This window comes from Aotus nancymaae, unplaced genomic scaffold, assembly GCF_030222135.1.
Source record: "Aotus nancymaae isolate 86718 unplaced genomic scaffold, 86718_ANA_hifiasm-v0.15.2.pri h1tg000058l, whole genome shotgun sequence".
Lineage (NCBI taxonomy): Eukaryota > Metazoa > Chordata > Mammalia > Primates > Aotidae > Aotus > Aotus nancymaae.
The window spans coordinates 10,625,643-10,650,066 of NW_026988472.1; the positions used below are offsets into that span (position 1 = coordinate 10,625,643).

The 24,424-nt window shown below is 47.3% G+C and overlaps 1 protein-coding gene and 1 non-coding gene across 2 annotated transcripts; one reads left to right on the forward strand and one right to left on the reverse strand.

Annotated features, from left to right (window-relative positions):
* Window positions 1-78: 78 nt before the first annotated feature.
* Window positions 79-20,080, reverse strand: TBC1D25 (TBC1 domain family member 25). Its single transcript, XM_012471673.3, has 6 exons — window positions 19,874-20,080; window positions 18,364-18,473; window positions 15,084-15,238; window positions 4,371-4,498; window positions 4,046-4,234; window positions 79-3,774 (listed from the first exon to the last, which is right to left on the reverse strand). Exons 1-6 carry the CDS (start codon window positions 19,994-19,996, stop codon window positions 2,416-2,418), a joined length of 2,064 nt encoding a protein of 687 aa, XP_012327096.1. The 5' UTR covers window positions 19,997-20,080; the 3' UTR covers window positions 79-2,415.
* LOC135270011 (small nucleolar RNA U13) lies at window positions 1,595-1,695 on the forward strand. The gene has a single exon (XR_010338239.1). It is a non-coding gene; the product is annotated as a small nucleolar RNA U13 (small nucleolar RNA).
* Window positions 20,081-24,424: the final 4,344 nt, after the last annotated feature.

Consider the following 24,424-nt stretch of genomic DNA (forward strand, 5'->3'; position numbering starts at 1 on the left):
CATAGTGGCATGCACCTGTAATCCCAGCTACTTGGGAGGCTGAGACAGGAGAATCACTTGAACCCGGGAGGCGGAGGTTGCAGTAAGCCGAGATTGTGCCACTGCACTCCAGCCTGGGCTACAGAGCAAGACTCTATCTCAAAAAACAAAACCGAAAAAACAGGTGGCAGTCTCCTTAGGTCCAATCCACCAGCCCAGGTGTCTGAAGGGGGAGAGGTGGAGGACTGATTTCCTCTGGCTGCTTATTTCTTTCCCCTGCAGGGCCCTGCTGCCCTGATCCTAGCCCCCTAGACATGTGTACCAGTGGTATGGATGATTTCTGCAATGAAGGGGCAAAGACCTCCCCAAGGCAATATAGGGGAGAGGTGAGAGCCAGAACTTAAATCTCTTTTTCCCTAACTTATCCTATTCTCTATTTGCTGCCTCTGGCCATCCCCACCACTCAAAACACACACCAGTTAAAGACAGCCTTCCATTTCCCCGTGGGGCTCTCATTGCTATGCTGCAGTTTCTAGAACCCATGTTTCCCTCTCTAGTTTCTCCAGAGTTGGTTTTAGGCAAAAGAATCAGTAGCTTTGCTGTCTGCCATCTTTGCAGAAACCATAAACCCCAAGTATCCTAGAGGAATATTGGAGGTTTCTGCCCTTCAGGGTATCTGAGCCTCCTAATCACAGTAAGGACTCTTCTGTCCCGGAGAAGTCCCAAACTACTAGCCACAGAATTGGCATTCTGTGATTATGCATTCTGTGATTCCATTAAATTCTGTGACTCCATTAATCACAGAATGCATCCCAGAGGGTATCGGCTGTTTACTGACAGACATTTCAGGACCTTGGAAAGCCAGACACTCCCATCGGTTGGGTGGTCCTTTGGGGAGTCTGAACTCATATCCACAAAATGCACTCATTAGACCCCCAATGCTTGAGCTCCCTAGACACAGAATAGTCATGTCTTGCTCTTCAAATGACTGGGCTTTCATTTGAGGAATAGTCAACTTCCCCCCAACACTGGGGGTGACGGGAGCCTTTTAAGGGTCATCCTCAGCTTTCTATGGTATTCTTGGTGCAAACAGCAGAGGGGATGACTGCCCTGATGCCTCCTCATCTCTGGCAGCATTGCCTAGTGCAACACCTTCTGGCCAGAACCCAGCCCGGTCCACAGCCATACCATCCTGAATATGCTGGATGTTGTCTGATCTCTGAAGCTAAGCAGGGTCAAGCCTGATTGGTACTTGGGAGAAGCTGGCGTGGCTAGACCATGACCTGAGGACCCCAGTTATTTCACCCATCCTTTGTAGATGACAGCACCTGGCCTGTGAGAGAGTCCCACCCTCTGAGAATGTCAGTGGGAAAAAGGACCTTTTTTTGATCATTATCCTCCAAATAACTAAGTGACTTCTATTAAGGCCTGAGCTTTATCAGTGCTTGATGTTTGTCCTTATTAGTGAGATGGAGAAGGTAAATAAGTGGTTTCTATTGCTGAAATAGTTAAGACAGGTACCATGAGCTGGAATCCCAGTTTAGGGCCCTAGGCATGGCTAGGCCACAGTCCTTCAAACTGGCTCCAAAGCAAGTGACAAGAATAGGAGCCCTAGATCCTTTTGTAATTCAACAATGTGATGAGTGGGCTTTCACACTCACGTGTGAGACATGCCTCCCTCAAACCTTGTTAATGTCCGCAGTTACCTGTCTGAAGTGGAAAACAAAAGGAGGCCAGGGCCCCTGCCCAGGGCTGCCAGCATTGGCGCATAAACCTCACAGAGAGGTCAAGATCCTAGAAATGGTGACGTGTGGAATGCCAGGGGTGGCTGGTCTAACGTTTCTAAGTAGCCCATACTTCCCAATCTCAGTAATGAATCTTGCCCTTGTTTGAGCCAGGAACTCTTATCTTTCATCCAGGGGGGCTGTCCTGAAAACATATTCACAGACATAATACAGACCCTTACAGGCAGATGGATGTACCAAAAAACAGACTCAGGCCTTCCTCAAGCAGTGCCTGACTTGAGCTCATCTTCGGGAACCGATTCGCAGCATCCACTCTTCCCACCACAGCAGGGAAGCCAGAGCCTCCCTCCACCAAGTGAAGTATTTCCCCTCCATCAGGTAAAGGGCCCCTGAGGACTCCATCTACAGCAAAACCCAGGGAGGGGGCAGAGAAACACACAGACCACACAGTGACCTTTATGTGTGCAAAGTATAGTTGTTAAAAACAAAACAACGGAAACAGAATAAAGAGGCCATGGCCTCTGTGGGGCAGTGCTGAAGCAGAGCCCCACATACTTAGACCTGGGGAGGAAGGGCTCTACGCTCCAACAGGTCTAGGGCTGGCAGGCAGGGAGGTGGGGTATCATGTGTTGGCCCTCATGGCAAAGAATGGAGATCTGGTGGGGCCAATGGAGGGCCAGAGAAAGCCTGATCAAGATGCAGCTGTGGCCTCAGCCCCCTCCTCCGAGTCCCACACCTCTGACTGCAGGTAATCAGCAAAGAGAGCCCTGGCCCGGCGCAGGACGCGCCCTAGGTGGTGTTTTCGCACGAGGCGGTCAAAGTGCATGGCCAGCTCGTTATAATCCAGCCCATTACGCATGATGTGGTCGCGGTGTTCCAGCAGGATGGCCAGGCAGAGGAACAGCATGAATGGGTTTCCCCGGCCAAACTCCTGGGGCGGGGGCAGGCCCATTGGTGGTACGGGTGGCAGGGACTTCCCTGGGTCTTTCGGGGAGCCTACCTCTTGCATCACGGGGGATCCTACAGCCATATCACCAGTGGGAGAGGCCTCCTGGGTGGATGGTGGAGATGAGGAAGATGGGGAATCAGGGTGGGAAAAGGAGGAGAGCAGTGGATCTGGGGAGTTCAATAAAGGCTCGGAGAGGGACTTGGAGCTGATAAGGGCAGCTGGATGGGGCAGCTGGACCAGAGGGCCCCTCCTGGAGCCCATGTTATCCCTGAGTTGCTGGAGACCATCCAAGCTGGCTTGTCTCAGGAGACGCCCCCCACCACCAGGTCCCTGGCTGGCTGTGGCCAGGTGGTCAACAGCATCTTCAAAGGTACTACCTCCTCCACCGGCAGGCCTCAGCATGTGCCTCTGTCTCACGGGCCACCCCCTGTGGCCACCAAAACCAGTGTCTGCTTGGCTGGGGGGTCCAACCAGCTCTACCTCATGTTCAGGAGGATCAGGGGGCAGTGAACTCCAGGTGACCTCAAGCATGCGGAGGGCGTCGTCAAAGGCGAACTCACGCTTGAGCTCCAGCAGCAGCCAGCGGTAACAGAAGAAGAGGTCATCAGCGCCTGCCTCTTGTAGGTATTGGTAAAAGTCAGGGTCAGCGTGTCGCAGCAACAGCTTCAGGTGTGCAAACTTGGTAGCCATGGCGCGGCCGTCAGGGTGGAAGTTGGCGGCCAGACGCTTCATGATGCCACAAAAGCAGACGAAGGCATGGCCCTCGTGGTCCATGACAGCAAGGATGGGCGAGGCAAGGTCACTCATGCCCTGGCAGTAGGACACCTGTGGGTGGGTAACGGCATAGGTGGTGAGCAGGTCGTGCAGCGCCCGTAGATGTGGGCCATCCTCGGGCCCTGCATAGTAGGGGTGGGCCCGGTCAGTGCGCAGCACATCCTTGAGGACTGTACTGCGGATGAATTCCAGGTCCTCAGGGCTTGCTCGCTGGGCCCACTCGCTCTTGAGCTGCTCATATTCGCGGCTCTTGCGTTTCATGTAGTCCATCCGCTCTCGGCCTGTCAGTCCATCTGGATACACGTTTAACAGGTACCGCCACACCACCTGGCCAGGGGTGAAAGGAATAAGGCTGGAGTTCTCCAGATGAGCCACGCCCCAGTGTCTATCAGTCACCACCCACCCACCCCGCCTTGGGCCTCTGTCTTCCTTCTGATAAGTCTGCTAGGCCTCTGACTGCTCGCCCCTCCTGAAAGACAGCTTCCTACCTTGGAACATCTCCACCCCCACCCACAGCAGTGTGGCTGACTGCATGTGTCTCAGGAGCTGTGAATGAGTACAGCAGTGATGGACTCAACAGATGACTGAGGATGCTCACCTTTCGCAGTGAGGGCTCCACACCACCATGATAGATCCGCAGGCGCAACTCCTCAGGTCGGGAGAGCTGGCCCTCATGGTTCAGGTACGTGTGAAACTCAGCATCGCTTAAGGGTGGCTTGAAGGGCTTGACATCTTCCCCATATGACCAGCTCAGCACTTGTTGGACCTTAGACAAGGTACGGCCCACCTATGAGAAGGAGGGAGGGAGGCCACCATCAGCTACGTGGACTAGGGGCAGATGCCAACCAGCATGCTCAGAACCAGGGTGCCAGGTAGGCCCTGCCCTCCAACCACAGCTGGGTCCCCAGAGTCCCTGAAAACACCTGAGTGAGGATGGACTGTGTAAAGGGCAGGGCAGCAGTCGTCAGTGATGACCGTTTCTCAGCCAGCAACACGTCAGAGCCAATGACATCTTTGGGGCTGATTATGTCCCAGTCTTCCAGCAATGGGCCTGGGCAGACAGAACAAAGTGCTATGAGAATGGGGATGAGAACCCAGACCTCAGGGCTGGCTTCCTCTCCTTCTACTGAAGCCGGGCCACCAACGACTCCCAGTCCCTCTTCCTATATCATCCAAATCATGTAAAAAACAAAATCAAGGCCGGGTGTGGTGGCTCACACCTGTAATTCCAGCACTTTGGGAGGCTGAGGCTGGCAGATCACCTGAGGTCAGGAGTTCGAGACCAGACTGACCAACACAGTGCCACTGCACTCTAGCCTGGCAACAAAGCTAGACTCCATCTAAAAAACAAACAAACCAACCAACCATGAACAATTCGTTTGTAGTAGGTATCTCAGGAAATGACTGGGCAGCCTCTAATATTTTAATGATATAAAGTAATATTTATTGAGCAGTTACGATGTGCCAAGCACTAGGACAAGCGCTCAACAATAATATAAGAAATAATACTAGCTAACACTCCATAGTGCTGTGTGTCAGGAACTGTTCTGAATTCTTTGGAAATAGTGACTCATGCAATACTTCAATCCTATTGGTGGAGCACTACTATTACTGTGACTCTCTATGAGGAAACAGACACAGTTGGGATAAGGCATTTGGCCAAGGCCCCTTAGCTAGTGAGTGAAAGAGTGGAAATTTGAAGGCCAGGCCCAAAGCTCAAGAGCTCCAACTCCTACTCTCATATTCCTGCCAGTCCTCCTCCCACAAACAGTGTACACTAATGTTACCATTCTCATTTTACAGACGATGACAAAAAGGTTTGGAGCAAATAATAAGTGACAAAGATTCTACGCCCAGGAAATGGTAGGGCTGGGATCTGAACCTCATTCACCCTAGTCTACAGCCCAGACGTACTTTAGAAATAAAATATTTGTGCAACAGTGGAACAGGTACGCCGTGTAAGTTTTTTTTTTTTTTTTTTTTTTTTGAGACAGAGTCTCTCTCTGTGGCTCAGGATGGAGTGCAGTGGTGCAATCTTGGCTCACTGTAACCTCTGCCTCCTGGGTTCAAGCAATTCTCCTGCCTCAGCCACCTGAGTAGCTGGGATTACAGGTGCCTGCCACCATGCCTGGCTAATTTTTTGTATTTTTAGTAGAGATGGGGTTTCACCATGTTGACCAGGCTGATCTTGAACTCCTGACCTCAGGTTATCCACCCGCCTTGGCCTCCCAAAGTGCTAGGATTACAGGCGTGAGCCACTGTGCCCGGACCAAGTGGCTAACTTTCAAACTCCATTCTGTGAAATCAATCAACTTCTATTTGTTTAAGCCACTGTCATTTGCAAGCAAATACCATCCTTAAGCAGCATTCCCATGGAGCCCAATTCTCCCACAGAGCTGAGCGGGTAAGCAAACTGTAGGCCACGTCTGGATGTCGCTGCTTTTCCCTGGATGCCTCATGGGGCACTGCAAACCTAAGGGGTCCAAAGAGAGGAGCCCAAGATCCACTCTAGACATAGCCCCCCCCTGCTCCTCATCTCAACAAATAGCATCTCTACCTGTTTAGTTGTTTAATAGACCAGAAACCTGACAGACATCTTTGCCCCCTTCCCTCTCTCTTTTTTTTTTTTTTCAAGACGGGGTTTCACCATGTTGGTCAGGCTGGTCTTGAACTCCTGACCTCAGGTGATCCACCCACCTCAGCCTCCAAAGTGCTTGGATTACAGGCATGAGCCACCACGCCTGGCCACCCCCTCCCACTCTCTTAACTCCCAGGTCCAAACCACTGCCAAGTCCTATGGCCTCTGCATGTAAAGCTCTTTTCCATCCCACCTGTTCTCTCATCTCCATCTTCTCACCCTGTCTCAGCCACCATATCTCTCACCTGAAACTGCCTCCTAACCAGTCCCCACTTCCTCTGTATTCCTCTCCAATCTCTCCCAACAGCTGCCAGAATGGTCTTTCTAAAACATCAATCAGAGCACTAAAACACTCAACAGGTAAAATGAAGGTCACATTACGAAAAATCAGTAACGGTCTAAAAGTCCAAACAGAAGAACCACTGCAAGGCATGGAGCTAAGCCTTGATGATTTGAGTGAAAAAGAAGAGAGACCTGGATGCCAAGTCCAGGAGACCTAGTATAGAAATAATAGGAAATGAAAGGGGAGAAAAGGGATCAGGTGGAGATGTTACAACTGAACAAGTATGAAGGAAAATTTCTCTGAGATGAAGGAATGGCTCGCCAAGTCTTAGATAGGGTTAACTAACAAGCAACACACAACAGCCCCCCCAATCCCTATTCATACATTGGCGAAATGCTCAAATTCTCTCTTTTTTTTTTTTTGAGATGGTCTTGCTCTGTCACCTGGCTGGAGTGCAATAGCATGATCTCGGCTCACTGCAACCTCCACCTCCTGGGTTCAAGCCATTCTCCTGCCTCAGCCTCCCGAGTAGCTGGGATTATAGGGGTGCACCACCATGCCTGGCTAATTTTTGTATTTTTAGTAGAGACAGGGTTTCACCACATTGGCCAGGCTTGTCTTGAACTCCTGAGCTCAAGTGATCTGCCTACCTTGGCCTCCCAAAGTGCTGGGATTACAGGCGTGAACAATCGTGTCCAGCCCAAAATGTCCAAATTCTAAGAATAAAGAAAAACTCTTAGCCTGGGCACAATGGCTCATGCCTGTAATTCCAGGATTTTTTTTTTTTTTGAGGTGGAGTCTTGCTCTATCACCCAGGCTGCAGTGCAGTGGCGCAATCTCAGCTACTGGAACCTCTGCTTCCCGGGTTCAACTGATTCTCCTGCCTCAGCCTCCTGAGTAGCTGGGACTACAAGTGTGCGCCACCACACCTGGCTAATTTTTGTATTTTTAGTAGAGACGGGGTTTCACCATGTTGGCCAGGCTGGTCTTGAACTCCTGACCTCAAATGATCTGCCCACCTCAGCCTCCCAAAGTGCTGGGATTACAGGCATAAGCCACCGTGCCCAGCTTAATCCCAGAGCTTTAGGAGGCCAAGGCAGGTGGATTACTTGAGCCCAGGAGTTCAAAACCAGCCTGGGCAACATGGTAAAACCCTGTCTCTACCCAAAAATATAAAAATTAGCAGGGCATGGTGATGCACACCTGTAGTCCCAGCTACTCAGGAGGCTGAGGTGGGTGGGAGGACCGTTTGAACCTGGGAGGCAGGCGTTGCAGTGAACCGAGATCACGCTACTATACTCCAGCCTGGGCAACAGACACCTGCCTCAAAAAAAAAAAAAAAAAAAGAAAGAAAGAAAGAAAAGTAAAGAAAAAGAAAAACTCTTGCAGCTTTCAGAGACAAAGAATGGCTGCTTACAATAGAAAGGTCAGACAAGCAACAGACTTCTGCTCCATAACCCTGGAAGCAGTCAAACAGTGGCTCACAGCACCTGTGGAGCACTAAGAAGAAAGGCCTGAGATCCAAGGGCCCTGCCCCCAGCCAAGACAGTACAGATCTATTCAGCCAAAGAAAAACATTTTTGACCATTAGAGTACATCTAACCCATGCACCCTTTTGGAGGAGAACAAAGAAGTTGTCTGAGCAAATGACTCCTGCATGACTAGAAGGGCTCAAGATAGGGAGAGACAAAGAGGAAGGTAAATGGTGGAGGGCCCTGGTTTTTTAATATTTATCATTAAAATGACAAAGATAACGATTGGGGTTTGTAATATATGTTACATTAGGATTCCTGAAACATAAGTTACTTAGTGGGTTAGTAAGAAAATAGAATGATAACCTGGAATTAAAAAAAAAAATTGGTTGGGCGTGGTGGCTCACACCTATACTCTCAGCCCTTTGGAAAGCTGAGGGAGGTGGATCACTTGAAGTCAGGAGTTCGAGACCAGCCTGGCCAACATAGTGAAACCCTGTCTCCAAAAATATAAAAAATTAGCTGGGTGTGGTGGCATGCTTCTGTTATCCCAGCAACTCTGGAGGCTGAGGCAGGAGAATTGTTTGAACCTGGGAGGAGGAGGTTGCAGTGATCATGCCACTGCACTCCAAGATCATGCCACTGCACTCCAGCCTGGGCAACAGAGCAAGACTCCATCTCAAAAAAAAAAAAAAGAAAAGAAAAAAAAAATTAAAGCTGTCTAAGCAAAACCTAGAAGTTAAGGGTTAGGGACCAGAAAATGATTAAGAATTAGAAGTGTTCCAAAACTCCATTTTAAAGGCCAGAAAGGGTGGGAAAGATTAAAGGAGAAAAAGTGGTCTAAAGATTTCACTGTTGGGGTGAGGTGCAGTGGCTCATGCCTATAATCCCAGCACTTTGGGAGACCAAGGCTGGTGGATCACCTGAGGTCAAGAGTTCAAGACCAGCCTGGCCAACATAGTAAAACCTTGTCTCTACTAAAAATACAAAAATTAGATGTGCATGGTGGTGTGTGCCTGTAATCCCAGCTACTTGGGAGGTTGAGGCAGGAGAACTACTTGAACCTGGGAGGCAGAGGCTGCAGTGAGCCAAGATCGTGCCACCACACTCCAGCCTGGGTGACAGAGCAAGACTATGTGTCAAAAATATATATATATATTTCACTGTCAATTGTCTTAAAAAGCATAAATTCTGCTATGAGGTTTTTATGAGATGTATGAGAGATATACCTGAAACAAGGTGACACAAAAAGATTAAAAATTAAAGAATCCTAAAGGTATACCTGGCAAACACAAACAGAAAACAATAGTAGCCATGGGAATGTCAGAAAAAGCACCACTCAAGGCCAAAAGCATTTCACATGAAAAGAGACATTTTATACTGATAAAAACCAACCCCCCCATCCCATTAATAAAACAGTCAAAGAAGCCAGGCATGGTGGCTCATGCCTGTAATTCCAGCACTTTGGGAGGCTGAGGCAGGCGGATTGAGAGGCCAGGAGTTCGAGACCAGCCTGGCCAACATAGTAAAACCTCATCTCTACTAAAAATACAAAAAAAATTAGCCAGGCATGGTGACAGGCTTCTGTAATCCTAGCTATTTGGGAGGCTGAGTTTGCAGTGAGCCGAGATGGCACCACTGCCCTCCAGGACAACAGTGCAAGACTCTGTCTCAGAAAAAAAAAAAAAAAAAAACAGGCAAAGAGTGTCTACAAGCGCAAACTCACCTAGTAGCAAAACCTGATCTGAACTGACAGGAAACTATATATAGTCTTTATATAACCCACATAGTGTGAAAATGCACACATTTCCCTGAAGAAATATCTAAGTATTTCATTATGGGCTGTGGGCCTAGCCCCTGCTTCTGGTATTACATAGTATTTGTGATACACACAACATTTCCTTATCAAAAAATTGTCAAACTTCCCAAATCCTAAATTAATATATAAACTCAGTGCAATGGTAGTCAGAAATTGAATGGGGGTTTTTCCTGAAACTGGATAAAATTACCTTAAGGTTTCTATAGAAGAATTCACATTTAAGAATAGCTAAGAAAAAGAACAGTGGGAGGATGGCAAAAGCTTATTAAAATTGACCACAAAATCACTGTCATAAAAATAACATGGTGTTAGCATAGCAGTAGACAAATAGAGCCTTTGGTAGAATGCAACAGAAAGCCCAGAAATAAATCCAAGCATGTATATGTGGGAACTGTATATATGAGAAACGTGGCATTTCGAATCACTGCAGAAAACGTGTTATTTAATAAATGATGCTGGCAGGCCAGGCACAGTGGCTCATGCCTGTAATCCCAGAACTTTGGGAGGCTGAGGCGGGTGTATCATCTAAGGTCAGGAGTTCGAGATCAGCCTGACCAACATGGCGAAACACCATCTCTACTAAAAATACAAAAATTAGCCAGGCATGGTGGTGGGCACCTGTAATCCCAACTACTTGGGAGGCTGAGGCAGGAGAATTGCTTGAATCTGGGAGGTAGAGGTTGCAGTGAGCCAAGATCACACAATTGCACTCCAGTCTGGGTGACGAGTGAAACTTTGTCTCATACATAAATAAATAAATAAAGCTGGCATAATTGACTATCTGGATTTTTTTAAAGCTAGGTCTATTTATCACAATGCTGACAGAGTAAGATTTTTTTTTTTTTTTTGAGACGGAGTCTCGCTCTGCTGCCCAGGCTGGAGTGCAGTGGCATGATCTCAGCTCACTGCAGCCTCTGCCTCCTGAGTTAAAGCGATTCTCTGCCTCAGCCTCCCGAGCAGCTGAGTTACAGGCGTGTGCTATCATGCCTGGCTAATTTTTGTATTTTTAGTAGAGACGGGGTTTCACCATGTTGGCCAGGCTGATCTCGAACTCCTGACCTCAAGGCATCCACCTGCCTTGGCCTCCCAAAGTGCTGGGATTACAGGCGTGAGCCACCGTGCCTAGCCAGAGTAAAGATTTATACGTAAAAAAGAAAACAATAAGCATAGCAGAAAAAAAGATAGGCTATTTGTATAAGCTTATAGATGGGGAAGATGTTCCAAAGTACAAGATGAAACTTGGCCAACATGGCGAAACCCTGTCTCTACAAAAAATACAAAAATTAGCTGGGCGTGGTGGCATGCCCCTGTAGTCCTAGCTACTCAGGAGGCTGAGGTGGGACGATTGCTTGAGCCTGGGAAGTGGAGGCTGCAGTTAGCTGAGATCGGGCCACTGCATTCCAGCCAGGATGACAGAATGAGATCCTGTCTCAAAATAAATAAATAAATAAATAACTATAATGATTAAAAAAGCATAGAATTAAAAAAAAAAAAAGGCCGGGTGTGGTGGCTCACACCTGTAATCCTAGCACTTTGGGAGGCCGAGGTGGGTGGATCACCTGAGGTCAGAAGTTCAAAACCAGCCTGGCCACCATGGTGAAACCCCATCTTTATATGTATACAAAAAAAGGATAGAATTGGCTCAGAATTTTAAAAAAAGATCAACATAAGAGAATCAGGAATTCAGAAACAGACCCATGTATGTGCAGGAATTTGGTAAATAAGACAGAGGGCTTCTGAAAACAGTAGGAAAGGAACTAATTCATTAAAAACTGGAAAGCTCATCCTCTTTATTTGTTTATTTATTTTGAGATGGAGTCTCGCTCTGTTGCCCAGGTTGGAGTGCAGTGGCATGATCTCAGCTCACTGCAACCTCTGCCTACCAGGTTCAAGTGATTCTCCTGCCTCAGCCTCACGAGTAGCTGGGACTATAGGTGTCCACCACCACGCCTGGCTAATTTTTGTATTTTTAGTAGAGACAGGGTTTCACCGTGTTGGCCAGGTTGGTCTTGAACTCCTGACCTCAGGTGATCTGACCACCTCAGCCTCCCAAAGTGCTGGGATTACAGGTGTGAGCCACCATGCCCAGCTGCTCATCCTCTTTAAAAAGATAACTTTTTGGGTGGGCGCGGTGTCTCATGCCTGTAATCCCAGCACTTTGGGAGGCCGAGGCAGGCCTATCACAAGGTCAGGAGATTGAGACCATCCTGCCCAACATGGTGAAACCCCGTCTCTACTGAAATACAAAAAACAATTAGCTGGGCATGGTGGCTCCTGCCTGTAATCCCAGCACTTTGGGAGGCCAAGGTGAGCTGATCACGAGGTCAAGAGATTGAGACCATCCTGGCCAACATGGTGAAACCCTATCACTACTAAAATACAAAAAACAATTAGCTGGGCATGGTGGTCCACACCTGTAGTCCCAGCTACTCGGGAGGCTGAGGCAGGGGAATCGCTTGAACCCAGGAGGCGGAGGTTGCAGTGAGCTGAGATTGCGCCACTGTACTCCAGCCTGGGCGACAGAGCGAGACTGTCTCAAAAAATCCAAAAAAACAAAAAAATGTTTTGTTTGTTTTTCGTTTTTGTTTTGAGAGAGTCTAGCTCTGTCGCCCAGGCTGGAGTGCAGTCTTGAGATCTGCAACCTCTGCTTCCTGGGTTCAAGCAATTCTCCTGCCTCAGCCTTCCAAGTAGCGAAGTTCACAGGCGCCCGCCACCATGCCCAGCTAATTTTTTGTATTTTTAGTAGAGACAGGGTTTCACCATGTTGGCCAGGCTGGTCTCAAACTCCTGACCTCAGGTGATCTGCCTGCCTCAGCCTCCCAAACTGCTGGGATTACAGGCACGAACCACTGTGTGTGGCCTAAAAAGATAACCTTTTAAAGATGTATTCCTGCCAGACTCCTGGGTGTCTGTCTCTCTGCTTTATTGGCATTAGTCCCAGTTCTCATGAACTTGGGATTTTCTCCACATGTTTATCAGCCACGCAGATTTGATTTTTTTTACTGAAATAGTGTTATTGTGTCTTTTTTACAGGTGAGGAAAACAAGGCCCAGGTAATTAGTTAAGTGACTGATATAAGCAGATGGCTACTCAGTGGCAGAGGTTCCCATGTGTCTGACTACCTATCTTTTCCTATTTGGCTTCCTGCCCATCTCTGTCACTATCTTTCCCTCTGACCCTTGTTTCTCTCTCTCATCTGTCTCTTTTTTTGCAAAGCTGCCAATTTTAACAAGTCCAAAATGTTGTAGAGTTAAATGGTTAAGAACGAGCCAGTTCAGCCACTGCCTGGGTTCAAATCCTGCTCTTCCACTTATTGTCTGTATGACTGGGATGAGTCCTGTCACCTCTCTGAGCCTCAGTTTCCTCATCTATAATATGGGGAAAATTATTGTCCCTACCCTATAGGATTAGTTTCACAATTAGATGAAAAAATATTATGTGCACAGAATGGCCCTAAGTGTTCAATACACATTAGCTATTTATATGTCATTATGACATCAATAAAGTGCCCCAATCATCCCAAATGGGCACGTGAGCTCCTTGAGGCTGGGAATCACATCTTCCACTCCACAAATATTTAAAACAATTTCAAGACTGGGTGCGGTGGCTCATGCCTGTAATCCCAGCACTTTGGGAGGCCAAGGCGGGTGGATCACGAGGTCAGGAGTTCGAGACCAGCCTGGCCAACATAGTGAAACCCCATCTCTACTAAAAATACAAAAATTAGCCGGGTGCAGTAGCAGGCACCTGTAATCCCAGCTACTTGGGAGGCTGAGGCAGGAGAAGTGCTTGAATCTGGAAGGCAGAGGTTGCAGTGAGCTGAAATTGTGCCACTGCACTCTAGCCTGGGCAACAGCAAGACTCCGTTTCAAAAAAAAAAAAAAATTTCATACCCTATAACAAAAGAATGCACTGAACACCCATACATACTTCATCTAGATCCCCTATTAACATTTTTTGGGGCCACATTTGCTTTATCTCTCTCTATATATAAGCATATTATTTTTGCCAACTTATTTGCAGACACCATGACATTTTACCCCTTCATATTTAACTGTGTTTTTTCCAAGAACAAGGACATTTTCCTTCAGTAGATATGATACCAGTACCACACTGCTATGGTTTGAATGTGTCCCCCCAGATTCATGTGTTGCAATTTAATTACCAATGTGATCATATTAAGAGGTGAGGCCTTTAAGAGGTGATTAAGTAATGAGGGCAGAGCTCCCATGGATGGGATTAGGGCTCTTTTTTGTTTTTGAGATGAAGTCTCGCTCTGTCACCCAAGCTGGAGTGCAGTGGCACGATCTTGGCTCACTGCAACCTCTACCTCCCAGGTTCAAGTGATTCTCATGCCTCAGCCTCCCGAGTAGCTGGGATTACAGGTATGTGCCACTACACCTGGCTGATTTTTATATTTTTTTAGCAGAGACAGGGTTTCACCATGTTGGTCAGGATGGTCTCAAACTCCTGACTTCAGGTGATCTGCCCACCTCAGCCTCCCAAAGTGCTGGGCTTACAGGCGTGAGCTACCACATCTGGTGGATTAGGGGTCTTAAAAGAGGTTGAGGGTGTGTGTTCACTCTCTTCTGCTCTTCTGTCATGTGAGGACACAGCAAGAAAGCCCTCACCAGACACACAACCTGCCAGCACCTTGATCTTGGACTTCCCAGTCTTCTGAACTGTAAGAAATTAACTTCTCTTCTTACAAATTCCTCAGTCTGTGGTAGTCTGTTATAGTAGCACAAAATGACTATGGCACGCACCCAGGAAATTTAATACCGACACAATACAATTATCTAATGTATGGTCTGTAATCAAATGTTGAGACCATGTCTTAATTTATCTGTGTGCTCGCAGGGACCAGAATAGGCAAGAGTGGAGGAACAAAGATGAGAAGAGAAAAAGTGGCTGAGAGATCAAGGGAACAAATGAATGAGTGAGCAAGAACACAAACAAATGAATATGGGTGCAGAATGAGTGAATGAATAAACACACATAGCATTATTATAACATGCATTGTTACATTTAGGTATTATAACGGAAATACATGATGCTAAAGCTATACTGTTATATATTATAAATTTGTATTATACATAATTAAAACATACATTACTAGGTTATATGTTATAATAGTATAATACAATATAATTATCATTATTAGAACTAACACTTTCTGAGCCTTCATTATGCAGTCATGCACTGTTCCAGGCATTTTATATGAACTTCCCCATATAATCCTAACAATGGTTCTAAGATACGGCTTTCTCTTTACAAGTGAAGAAACTGAGGCCTAGTGGCTGAGCCAGGATCTATACCTAGGATAACTTGCTGCCCATCCCACTGTGAGAGAGTGTATTGTGAGGGGTGGCATCACCCTATGGGGAACCCAGAGCAATGCTCCCGGGGGCACTGGGTACTCACTGTCCTCTGAGGGCCGAATATCTACACGCAATTGCAGGTAAGGTTTGGAGGCAGTAGCAAAGGCTGTGCTGAGGTCCCAGTCAGATAGGAGTGAGAGGTAAGCTTCCTGTCCTAGCCGGTCCCGGCCCAGGTAGCTGATGCCAAAGTTCTTCTTCCTGGACAGAGGATACGAGGGAGCTCTCAGGGCCACTGGTGCCCTGGAGGCCTCAGGGACAGTTTCCAAAACAAGGAAGGTAATATAGATGGTGTTGAAAACAACTTCCTACTATGTGCAAGGGACTGTGCCAAGGATTATGGGCAGCCTGAGGTGAGGTCATTTATACCCACTTTGTTACACAAACACACATTGGAGGTCACACTGGAAACTGGTAAATGTTGGCTGGGTGCGGTGGCTCATGCCTATAATCTCTGCACTTTGGGAGGCCAAGGTGGGTGGATCACCTGAGGTTAGGAGTTTGAGACCAGCCTGGCCAACATGGTGAAACCCTGTCTGCACTAAAAATACAAAAAAATTAGCCGGGTGTGGTGGTGCAAGTGTATTCCCAGCTACTCAGGAGGCTGAGGCAGGAGAATCACTTGAACCCGGGAGATGGAGGTTGCAGTGAGCCAAGATCGTCCCATGGCACTCCAGGCTGGGTGACAGAGCAAGACTCCATCTCAAAAATAAAAAAAAAAGTTGGTCCCCTATGGGGACAGTAACAGGGTAGATGGGGGATAGAAGTAGGAAGAAAGCAACCTTTTCACTACATACAAAAATAAAGCAATCTTTGTTATTTTTCACAACAAAAATGTTTATGTAAGAAAGTAAAAAAAAAAAAGTCAAATAACAAGAATTTATTCTTCAGCTATACTTGTGCAACTATGCAAAGAAGTTTGTTGCGTGATACTCACCATAACCACAGAAGCATCCTAAATACCCAACAATTTTGTACAGTTTGAATTTCTCACCATGGGCAGGTATTCCTCCAGAACCACCACTACAACAAAATGACCATCACATCTAACCCCAAGAGACACCACTTTTCAGCTATCAGGTTGGCAAATTTTGCAGTTTTACGGTAGCTAGTATTTGTGAGGGTGTGAGGGAGACAGGCATTTTATGTGCCGCTGGTGAGATCATAAATTGGTAAAACATGTCTGGAAAGCATTTTGGAAACACCCATTAAAACTTTATTTATTTATTTATTTTTTTGAGACGGAGTTTCGCTCTTGTTACCCAGGCTGTAGTGCAATGGCGCGATCTCGGCTCACCGCAACCTCCGCCTCCTGGGTTCAGGCAATTCTCCTGCCTCAGCCTCCTGAGTAGCTGGGATTACAGGCACGCGCCACCATGCCCAGCTAATTTTTTTTTTTTTTGTATTTTTAGTAGAGGCGGGGGTTTCACCATGTTGACCAGGATGGTCTCGATCTCTTGACCTCGTGATCCACCCGCCCTGGCCTCCCAAAGTGCTGGGATTACAGGCGTGAGCCACCGCGCCCGGCCCCATTAAAACTTTATAAAGCAAATACCCTTTTACCCAACAATACTACTGCTAGGAATTTATTCCATGACTGGACGTTTCCAAATACAGTAGTCCCTCTTTATCTGCAGGGGATACATTCCAAGACCCCACAGTGGATGCCTGAAACTGCAAATAGTACCAAGCCCTATATATACTATGTTTTTTTCATATATATACATACCTATGATAAAGTTTAATTGATAAATTAGGCACAGTAAGAGATTAACAATAATAGAACAATTATGACACTACAAATGCTTTTTGATTTATGACAGTCATATACCAATAAACGCATCATAAATTGGAAATACTGTAACTTGACAATGCATTTGGCTGGGCGAAGTGGCTCATCTGTAACCCCAGCACTTTGGGAGGCTGAGGTGGGCAGATCACTCGAGCTCAGGACTTTGAGACTGCCCTGGGCAACGTGGTGAAACCCCGTCTCTACTAAAGATACAAAAAATTGGCCAGGCACAGAGGCTCACGCCTGTAATCCCAACATTTTGGGAGGCCAAGGTGGGTAGATCACTTGAGGTCAGGAGTTTGAGACCAGCCTGACCAACATGGTGAAAATTAGCTGCGTGTGGTGGTGCACACCTGTAATCCCAGCTACTCAGGAGGCTGAGGCATGAGAATTGCTTGAACCCAGGAGGCAGAGGCTTCAGTGAGCCAAGATCAGGCCACTGTACTCCAGCCTGGGTAACAGAGTAAGACTGTCTCAAAAAAAAAAAAAAAAAAAAAAAAAAAAGAGAAGTTCAAAAAATTATCTGGGGCTGGCTGCGGTGCCTTATAACTATAATCCTAGCACTTTGGGAGGCTAAGGTGGACAGATAACTTGAGGTCAGGGGTTCAAGACTAGCCTGGTCAATATGGTGAAACCCTGTCTCTACTAAAAATACAAAAATTAGCTAAGTGTGGTGGTGGGTGCCTGTAATCCCAGCTACTCAGGAGGCTGAGGCAGGAGAATCACTTGAACCCAGGAAGCAGAGGTTGCAGTGAGCCGAGGTCACGCCATCTCACTGCAGCCTGGGGGATAAGAGCAAAACTCTGTCTCAAAAAAAAAAAAAAATTATCTGGGCGTAGTGGTGCATGCCTGTAGTCCCAGCTACTTGGGAGGCTGCGGCAGGAGAATTGCTTGAACCCAGGAGGTGGAGGCTGCAGTAAGCTGAGATCGTGTCACTGCACTCCAGCCTGGGTGATAGCGAGACTCCATCTCAAAAAAAAGAAAATGCACTTAACATATGTAACCTACCAAACATCAGAAGTTAGCCTCGCCTACCTTAAATGTGCTCAGAACACTTACATCGGCCTACAGTTGGGCAAAATCATCTAACACACATAATAGTATTGAATATGTCTTGTAATTTATTGAACACTACTGAAAGTGAAAAGCAGAATGGCTGGGCGCTCACAGTAGTTTCTAGCGAATGCATATCACTTTTGCACCATTGTAAAGTTGAAAAATCCTAAGTCCAGTTATTGTAAGTTGGGGACTGTCAGTAAACTGTAATAAAAGTAATATGAATGTGGTCTCTCTCTCAAAATATTTTATTGTATGTAATATTTGCAGACTGAGGTTGACCACGGGTAACTGAAACTGCAGAAAGCAAAACCACAGATAAAAGGAGACTACTGTACTCCAAGACATGCATATGTGGCTGTTCACTGTGGGATTATTTGTAGTAGCAAAATAAACAAAAACCCTACCAAACAAAGGCCAGACAACCACTGTAGAGGTGGGTGGCCTACTGGCCAGTCCCCAGCATCTTCCCACTCACCCACTCAAATCAAAGGCTCGGATGAGGATGTGCTGCAACACGTCGAGTGAGGTGATCTGGGGATCTACAGCAAAAGAGCGGAACTCCGGCGCCAAGAAGTTCTCACATTTCTAGGGAGAGAAGACATGGGGTAAGCCACTAGGAGCCTCATCACCATGCTGAAGAGTGAGGTGTAGAGTGGTAGAAGGTAAAGTCAGAGAGGTGCCAGGGGCCAGATCAAGGCAGGTGTTCTGGACCACAGTGTCCAGTGAGGAGGAGGCTACTGCAATGGTTCAGGCCCCCAATCCCTCTTCTATATCCCTTCAACTATGGTTGCCAGAATCACCATGTCCAGTCTGGTTGCTGTTAAATCAGTCCTCTATGATGCTGCAACCAATCTAGCATATCTACCTACAACACTCCCCTGCTTAAATCTCTTCAATGGCAACCCTAGGGTCCCAGCAGGTGGGCCTACAGGGCCCCAGCCAGCATCTCACCAGTTTTTTTTGAACTTTACACTCTGGTAGTACCAAGCTGTTAGAAGTTACCTTGAACCCATCCTGACTTCAGGCCAATGACTGTGCTGATCCCCCTATCTGGAACATCCCTCCCACTTTCTTCACGTGGTTCACTCCCAGCTCAGGCATCATCTTTTTTCTGAATGTCAAACTTCTACCTTAGAGCTCTATTACACTGAAGTGATGTGTGGGCCCTCTTCTCATCACTGCCAGTGCCACTGGTTGGTTGGAGCCATCGTTTGCTGGAACTATTGCAACAGCGTTCTTCTTCAACATCGCACCAAAGGCCTTTGGTGATCTGCCTCTGTCTTAGCTCTCTTATTCACCTCCTACCACTCTTCCCCTCCTTCTTTCCACTCCAGCAATCAGGAACCTACGGAAACATGCCAAGCTCATTCCCATCCCCTAGCCTTTGCCCTTGCTATTCCCACTGCCTAGAATACTCTTCCCTTCTAAAATGCACATAGCTGACTACTTTTATTCAGGTCTCTGCTCCTTCAATACTCTGGGGATTTTCCTGTATAACCTTGGCTAAAGTGACTCCCTAGTTCATAACCTTTTTAATTATTTCAGTGTTCGAAGCATCTCATTTCTTTGTCTCCTCCCACGAGCCCATCAGCTCATCAAAGTGGGGACTTGCTCATAAGTGCACTCTCAACACTGAACGAGTTGACTAACTCCACAGCCAGCATCTTCTCATACCTCAGAACCCCACCCTCAACTACTGCGGCTCCTCCTCCCGCCCCATAGCCCCTCCCCTCTGTCCACAAGCTCCACCCATTCTTCCCATAGACCCCTGTCTCTCCATTTTCAGTCCCATGCCCCAGGGTACATCGCTAAGGTTCCCAGGCTCTCAGGCCCTCCCTCCCCCTCGCCACCATCACTTAACCCTCAAGCTTCGCCGCTCAGGTTTTGTCCCAAATCTCAGGTCCCGCCCTCCATCCTATGACAGCCACCGCCTCCCCATCCCCTGGGATGCCCCAGCTGCTGGGCTGACTCTCCGCCAGCCTCACCTTGACTCGGACCCGCACCACCTCTCGCTCCTCCTCCTCAGCGGCCGCCGCCGCCTGAGCTCCCACGCCGGGCGGGGGCGCTCCGGAGCCAGACAAGTCCGAGGCCCCGGAGGCTGCCGCCATCCCGTCGCCGCCCGTCTCAGGGTGACGGCAGACAGTCGGCCCCCAACCCGGCACGCACCCTACTGTACTGAAGCCCGCCGCCCCACCTCACGCTAGGGCGCAGGCGCAAAGGGCACGGCGCGACCCTCCTCCCCGCCCCGCCTACCCAGCCCTGCCTTGAGGTCTCTGCGCCTGCGCCTAGAATGCTGTTGCCAGCAGTCCCGTTGCCCGGAGTCCCACCCGCCAAAAGTAGGGCGTTTTGCTTTATTTCAGCTAGCGAGCAGACGCCTACTGAGGCCCCGCCTCCCCCAGGCCCATGGTTTGGTTGTTTTGACAGTCTACTTCTGTATGTTAAACTGACACCTCGTTCGCCAAGAGAAATGGGCGGGGAAAGGAAGCTGCTGCGTGATGACGTCAGACCCCACACCCCGCCTCACGTTGCCTCACGCCTCTGCTGACAGATGATGTCATATATTTCAAATATCGTTGGCCCTCGCTTTAAATGAATCCACTGAACGGAAAAAAATCCTTTTTTTTTTTGAGGCAAGGTCTCGCTCTGTTACCCAAGCTGGAGTGCAATGGCGCGATCACAGCTCACTGTAGCCTCAAAGTGAGCTATGACCAAGCGATCCTCCCGCCTCAGCCTCCCGAGTAGCTGGGACTACAGGTGCGCGCCACCACACCCAGCCAATTTGTGTATTTCTTATAAAGACCAGATTTAGCCATGTTGCACAGGCTGGTCTCGAACTCCTGACCTCAAGTGATCTGCCCGTCTTGGCCTCCCAAAGTGTTGGGATTACAGGTGTGAGCACCGCCCCCGATCAAAGTGTTTTAAAAAATATACTCGGCAGGGCGCAGGGGCTCACGCCTTATAATCTCAACACTTTGGGAGGCCGAGACGAGCGGATCGCTTGAGCCCAGGAGTTCTAGACCAGCCTGGGCAACACAGCAAGACCCCGTCTCTAACAAAAAAATTAAACAATTAGCTGGACGTAATGGCGCACACCTGCAATCCCAGCTACTCCGGAGGCTGAAGCGGCAGGATAGCTGAGCTTAGGAAGTCAAGGCTGCAGTGAGCCGTGATCACACCACTGCAGTAACCTGCACCACAGGGCAAGGCCCTGTCTCAAAAAAAATTAATAATTTACGCCTTGACTTAGTAAAGTCAGATAAAGAAGAAAAAGGAAAATGCTTTACACGTTGTGAAAATTCATGGAGATTTTCTACATTGATGATTTTTGTACTTTCTGTATGAATGTTATACTTCATTAAATAATTTATCCCAAAAAAACACTTTTATGCTCTCTGGAGTTCTAGCTTTTTAGTTTGCCGTTGTCTGAAACTTGACGAGATCATACTTTCCCAAGTTATACAGCTAGGAGGAAAACTTACAGGTAATTCCACTCCAGGAAGGACACTAATGCTTCTAACTGAAACCCAGGGAGAAGTTAACAATCAAGCCTTCAGAAGACAGAAAGCAAGACAGCCCCAGGGAGCTCAGCAGCATGTCTATAAAGCTCTGCCATTATGGAACCAGCTCAAAGGACCCCCGGTCTTTGTGTCCCTTTTCCAAGTTTCACATTCTCAGATCTTGGGGAATCACTAAATCATTGGAAGAGCCCTCTGTCCAGCTTGGTCTAGAGATTTCTTTGAAACCTGACTAAAATGTTGGTACTGACTGCCAGGGACCCATTAAAAGAGAAGTGGCCAGCCTCAACTATGAACCAATCAATGGAGCCTAAATGATACCATCTGTAAAAGATCAGCTTCCTGGGGTCCCAGAGCAGGGTGGATAATGGATCTGGAACAGCAGATGGGAAATGCCCAGCAGAGCATGCAAAAGGCTTAGTAATGTGCTGAGCACATAGTGCTCAAAACAATGAATGGAAAAAGCCAAGAATAAATGAAGAAAAATTTTAAAAAATAAACTGAGTTGGGCACAGTGGCTCACACTTGTAATCCCAGCACTTTGGGAGGCTGAGTTGGGAGGATCACTTGAGCCAGGGAGTTTGAGACCAGCCTGGACAACAAAGGAAGTCCCTGTTTCTACGATTTTTTAAAAATTAGCTGGGTGTGGTGGTGTGCACCTGTGCTGCTAGCTATTCGGGAGGCTGAGGTGGGAGGACTGCTTGAGCCTGGGAGGTCCAGACTGCAATGGAGCTGTGATGACGCCACTACACTCCAGCCTGGGTGACAGAGACCCTGATTCAAAAAAAAAAAAAAAAACCCACAAAAGTTTGCTTTTGTCTTACTTAATCTTCATAACATGTTAAGGTTGGTCCTGTTCTTAAACAGTATATGTCTACTAGATATTGGCTGATTTACTGAATATATCTTAGACTCTTCTGAGAAACTTTATGTATGGCAAAATGCAAAAAGGGGCACTCTTCCCACTTCATTGCACAACATGGGTGTGATTGGGACAAAATACAAGCTGCACTTACAAATGTTATTTCCAACAATGGAGTCTTGTAAGATATTAGCACTTCAACTATTGTGTCTGTGTCATATGGATGCTACCCTTAAGGTTAACTTTTTAGGCAAGTCTACAATTCTATTTTGGTGTCTTTTAAAATAACATGTTGCCTTGGTATTAATATTAAATAGATATCTCTATTTTTAGAAGGTATAAATAATGGAGATTTTCTCTGAAAGCCAGAAGAGGGTTATGGGCATGTCTCTCTTGCTCCACGTGCTTAGAGTCAAAATCACCTATAGCATGGCTGGATTTTCTGATGGAAACAAGGAGTAAGAGTCTGCTTTTCATTTATCATAGGGTGGGATGTGCAAAGCATTAGCCTGGAGTTTGGAATCGATCCTGAGGGCACTGGGGCAAAGGTTTAGACAGGGGTATGATGTGGTCAGATGCCTCTATCTTGGTCCTGGGGAGAACCTTGGATGGAAAGATACTGGAAGCAAGGAGATCAAAAAGGAGGTCCTTGCCATAGTCCTGGGGAGAACTTTCTCTTTTGTTTATTCATTCTTCCATTCAACAAATACAAAGTGTATGCTAGGCAGTCTACATAAATTAATTCTTATAATCTGCATAAAAACCCTATGAGGTAGTATCTTAGTCCATTTTTCTGTTGCTATAATCAAATGCCCAAGACTGGGTAATTTATAAAGAAATTTGGTAGGCTAAGGCGGGAGGATTGTTTGAGGCCAGTTCAAGACCAGCCTCGGGAACATAGCAAGATCCTGTCTGTACAAAAAAATTAAAACATTAGCTGGGCGTGGCAGCATGCCTGTTGTCCTAGCAACTTAGGAGGCTGAGGCAGGAGGATTGCTTATGCCCAGAAGTTTGAGGCTGCAGTGAGCTGTGATCGTGCCATTGCACTCCAGTCTGGGTGACAGAGTGAAACCCTGTCTGAAAGAAAGAAAGAAAGAGAGAGAGAGAGAGAGAGAGAAGGAAAGAAAGGAAGGAAGGAAGAAAGAAAGAAAGAGAAAGAAAGGAAGGAAGGAAGGAAATGAAATTTATGTCTTACAGTTTGGAGGCTGGGAAGTCCAAGGTCAAGGGGTCACATCTGGTGAGGGCCTTCTGCTGGTGGGGCCTCTCTGTAGAGTGGCGAGGCAGAGCAGGGCATCACATGGTGAGGGGCTGACCTTGCTAGCTCAGATCTGTTTCTCCTTTTAGAAAGCTGCTAATGCCCCACCCTCATGACCTCATCTAATCTAATCCTAATTACCTCCCAAGGTCCCATCTCTCAAATATTGTAGTCGGATTTCCCACCTTCTTAATACTGTTAAAATAAAGATTTCGTTTCAACATGAGTTTTGGAGGGGACAAACATTCGAACCATAGCAGGTAGGTGTTATTATTCTTAGTATTTTACAGATTACGGTACTGAAAGCCAGGGAGAAAGAAGCTCAAGCTCAAGGTCAAAGGGGGTAGTGTCATAGAGAGTAGGCAGTACAATGGATGGAACTTGGAGCTATGCCTGTTGTGTCTGAAGAAGAGCAAGGAGGTCAGCATGGCTTTAAGTAGAGTGAATGATAGGCGAGTGACAGCAGACAAGGTGAGAATAGAGTGAGATCATGCAGGGCTTTGACCGTAACAGTGAGGCATTTCTCCAAAGCTATATACTGTAGGCCTAAGCAGAGCCAGGATTTGAACTGAAGTCCACAGGTCCCTTGATATTTCTTTTTTTTCTTTTTTATTTATTTTTGAGACGGAGTTTCATTCTTGTTGCCCAGGCTGGAGTGCAATGTCACGGTCTCAGCTCACTGCAACCTCTGCCCCCTGGGTTCAAGTGATTCTCCTGCCTCAGCCTCCCAAGTAGCTGGGACTACAGGTGCCTGCCACCACACCCAGCTAATTCTTTTGTATTTTTAGTGCAGATGGGCTGCACCATGTGGGCCAGGCTGGTCTTGAACTCCTGAACCTCAGGTGATCCACCCTCCTGGGCCTCCCAAAGTGTTGAGATTACAGGTGTGAGCCATCATGCCTAG

Coding starts and splice junctions, on each gene's coding strand:
- TBC1D25 (XM_012471673.3), bottom strand. CDS start 19,996: ATGGCGGCAGCCTCCGGGGCCTCGGACTTGTCTGGCTCCGGAGCGCCC. Junction 18,474..19,873: donor TGGTGCGGGTCCGAGTCAAG/GTGAGGCTGGCG, acceptor TTCTCTCCCTAG/AAATGTGAGAACTTCTTGGC. Junction 4,235..4,370: donor CACAGTCCATCCTCACTCAG/GTGTTTTCAGGG, acceptor TCCTTCTCATAG/GTGGGCCGTACCTTGTCTAA.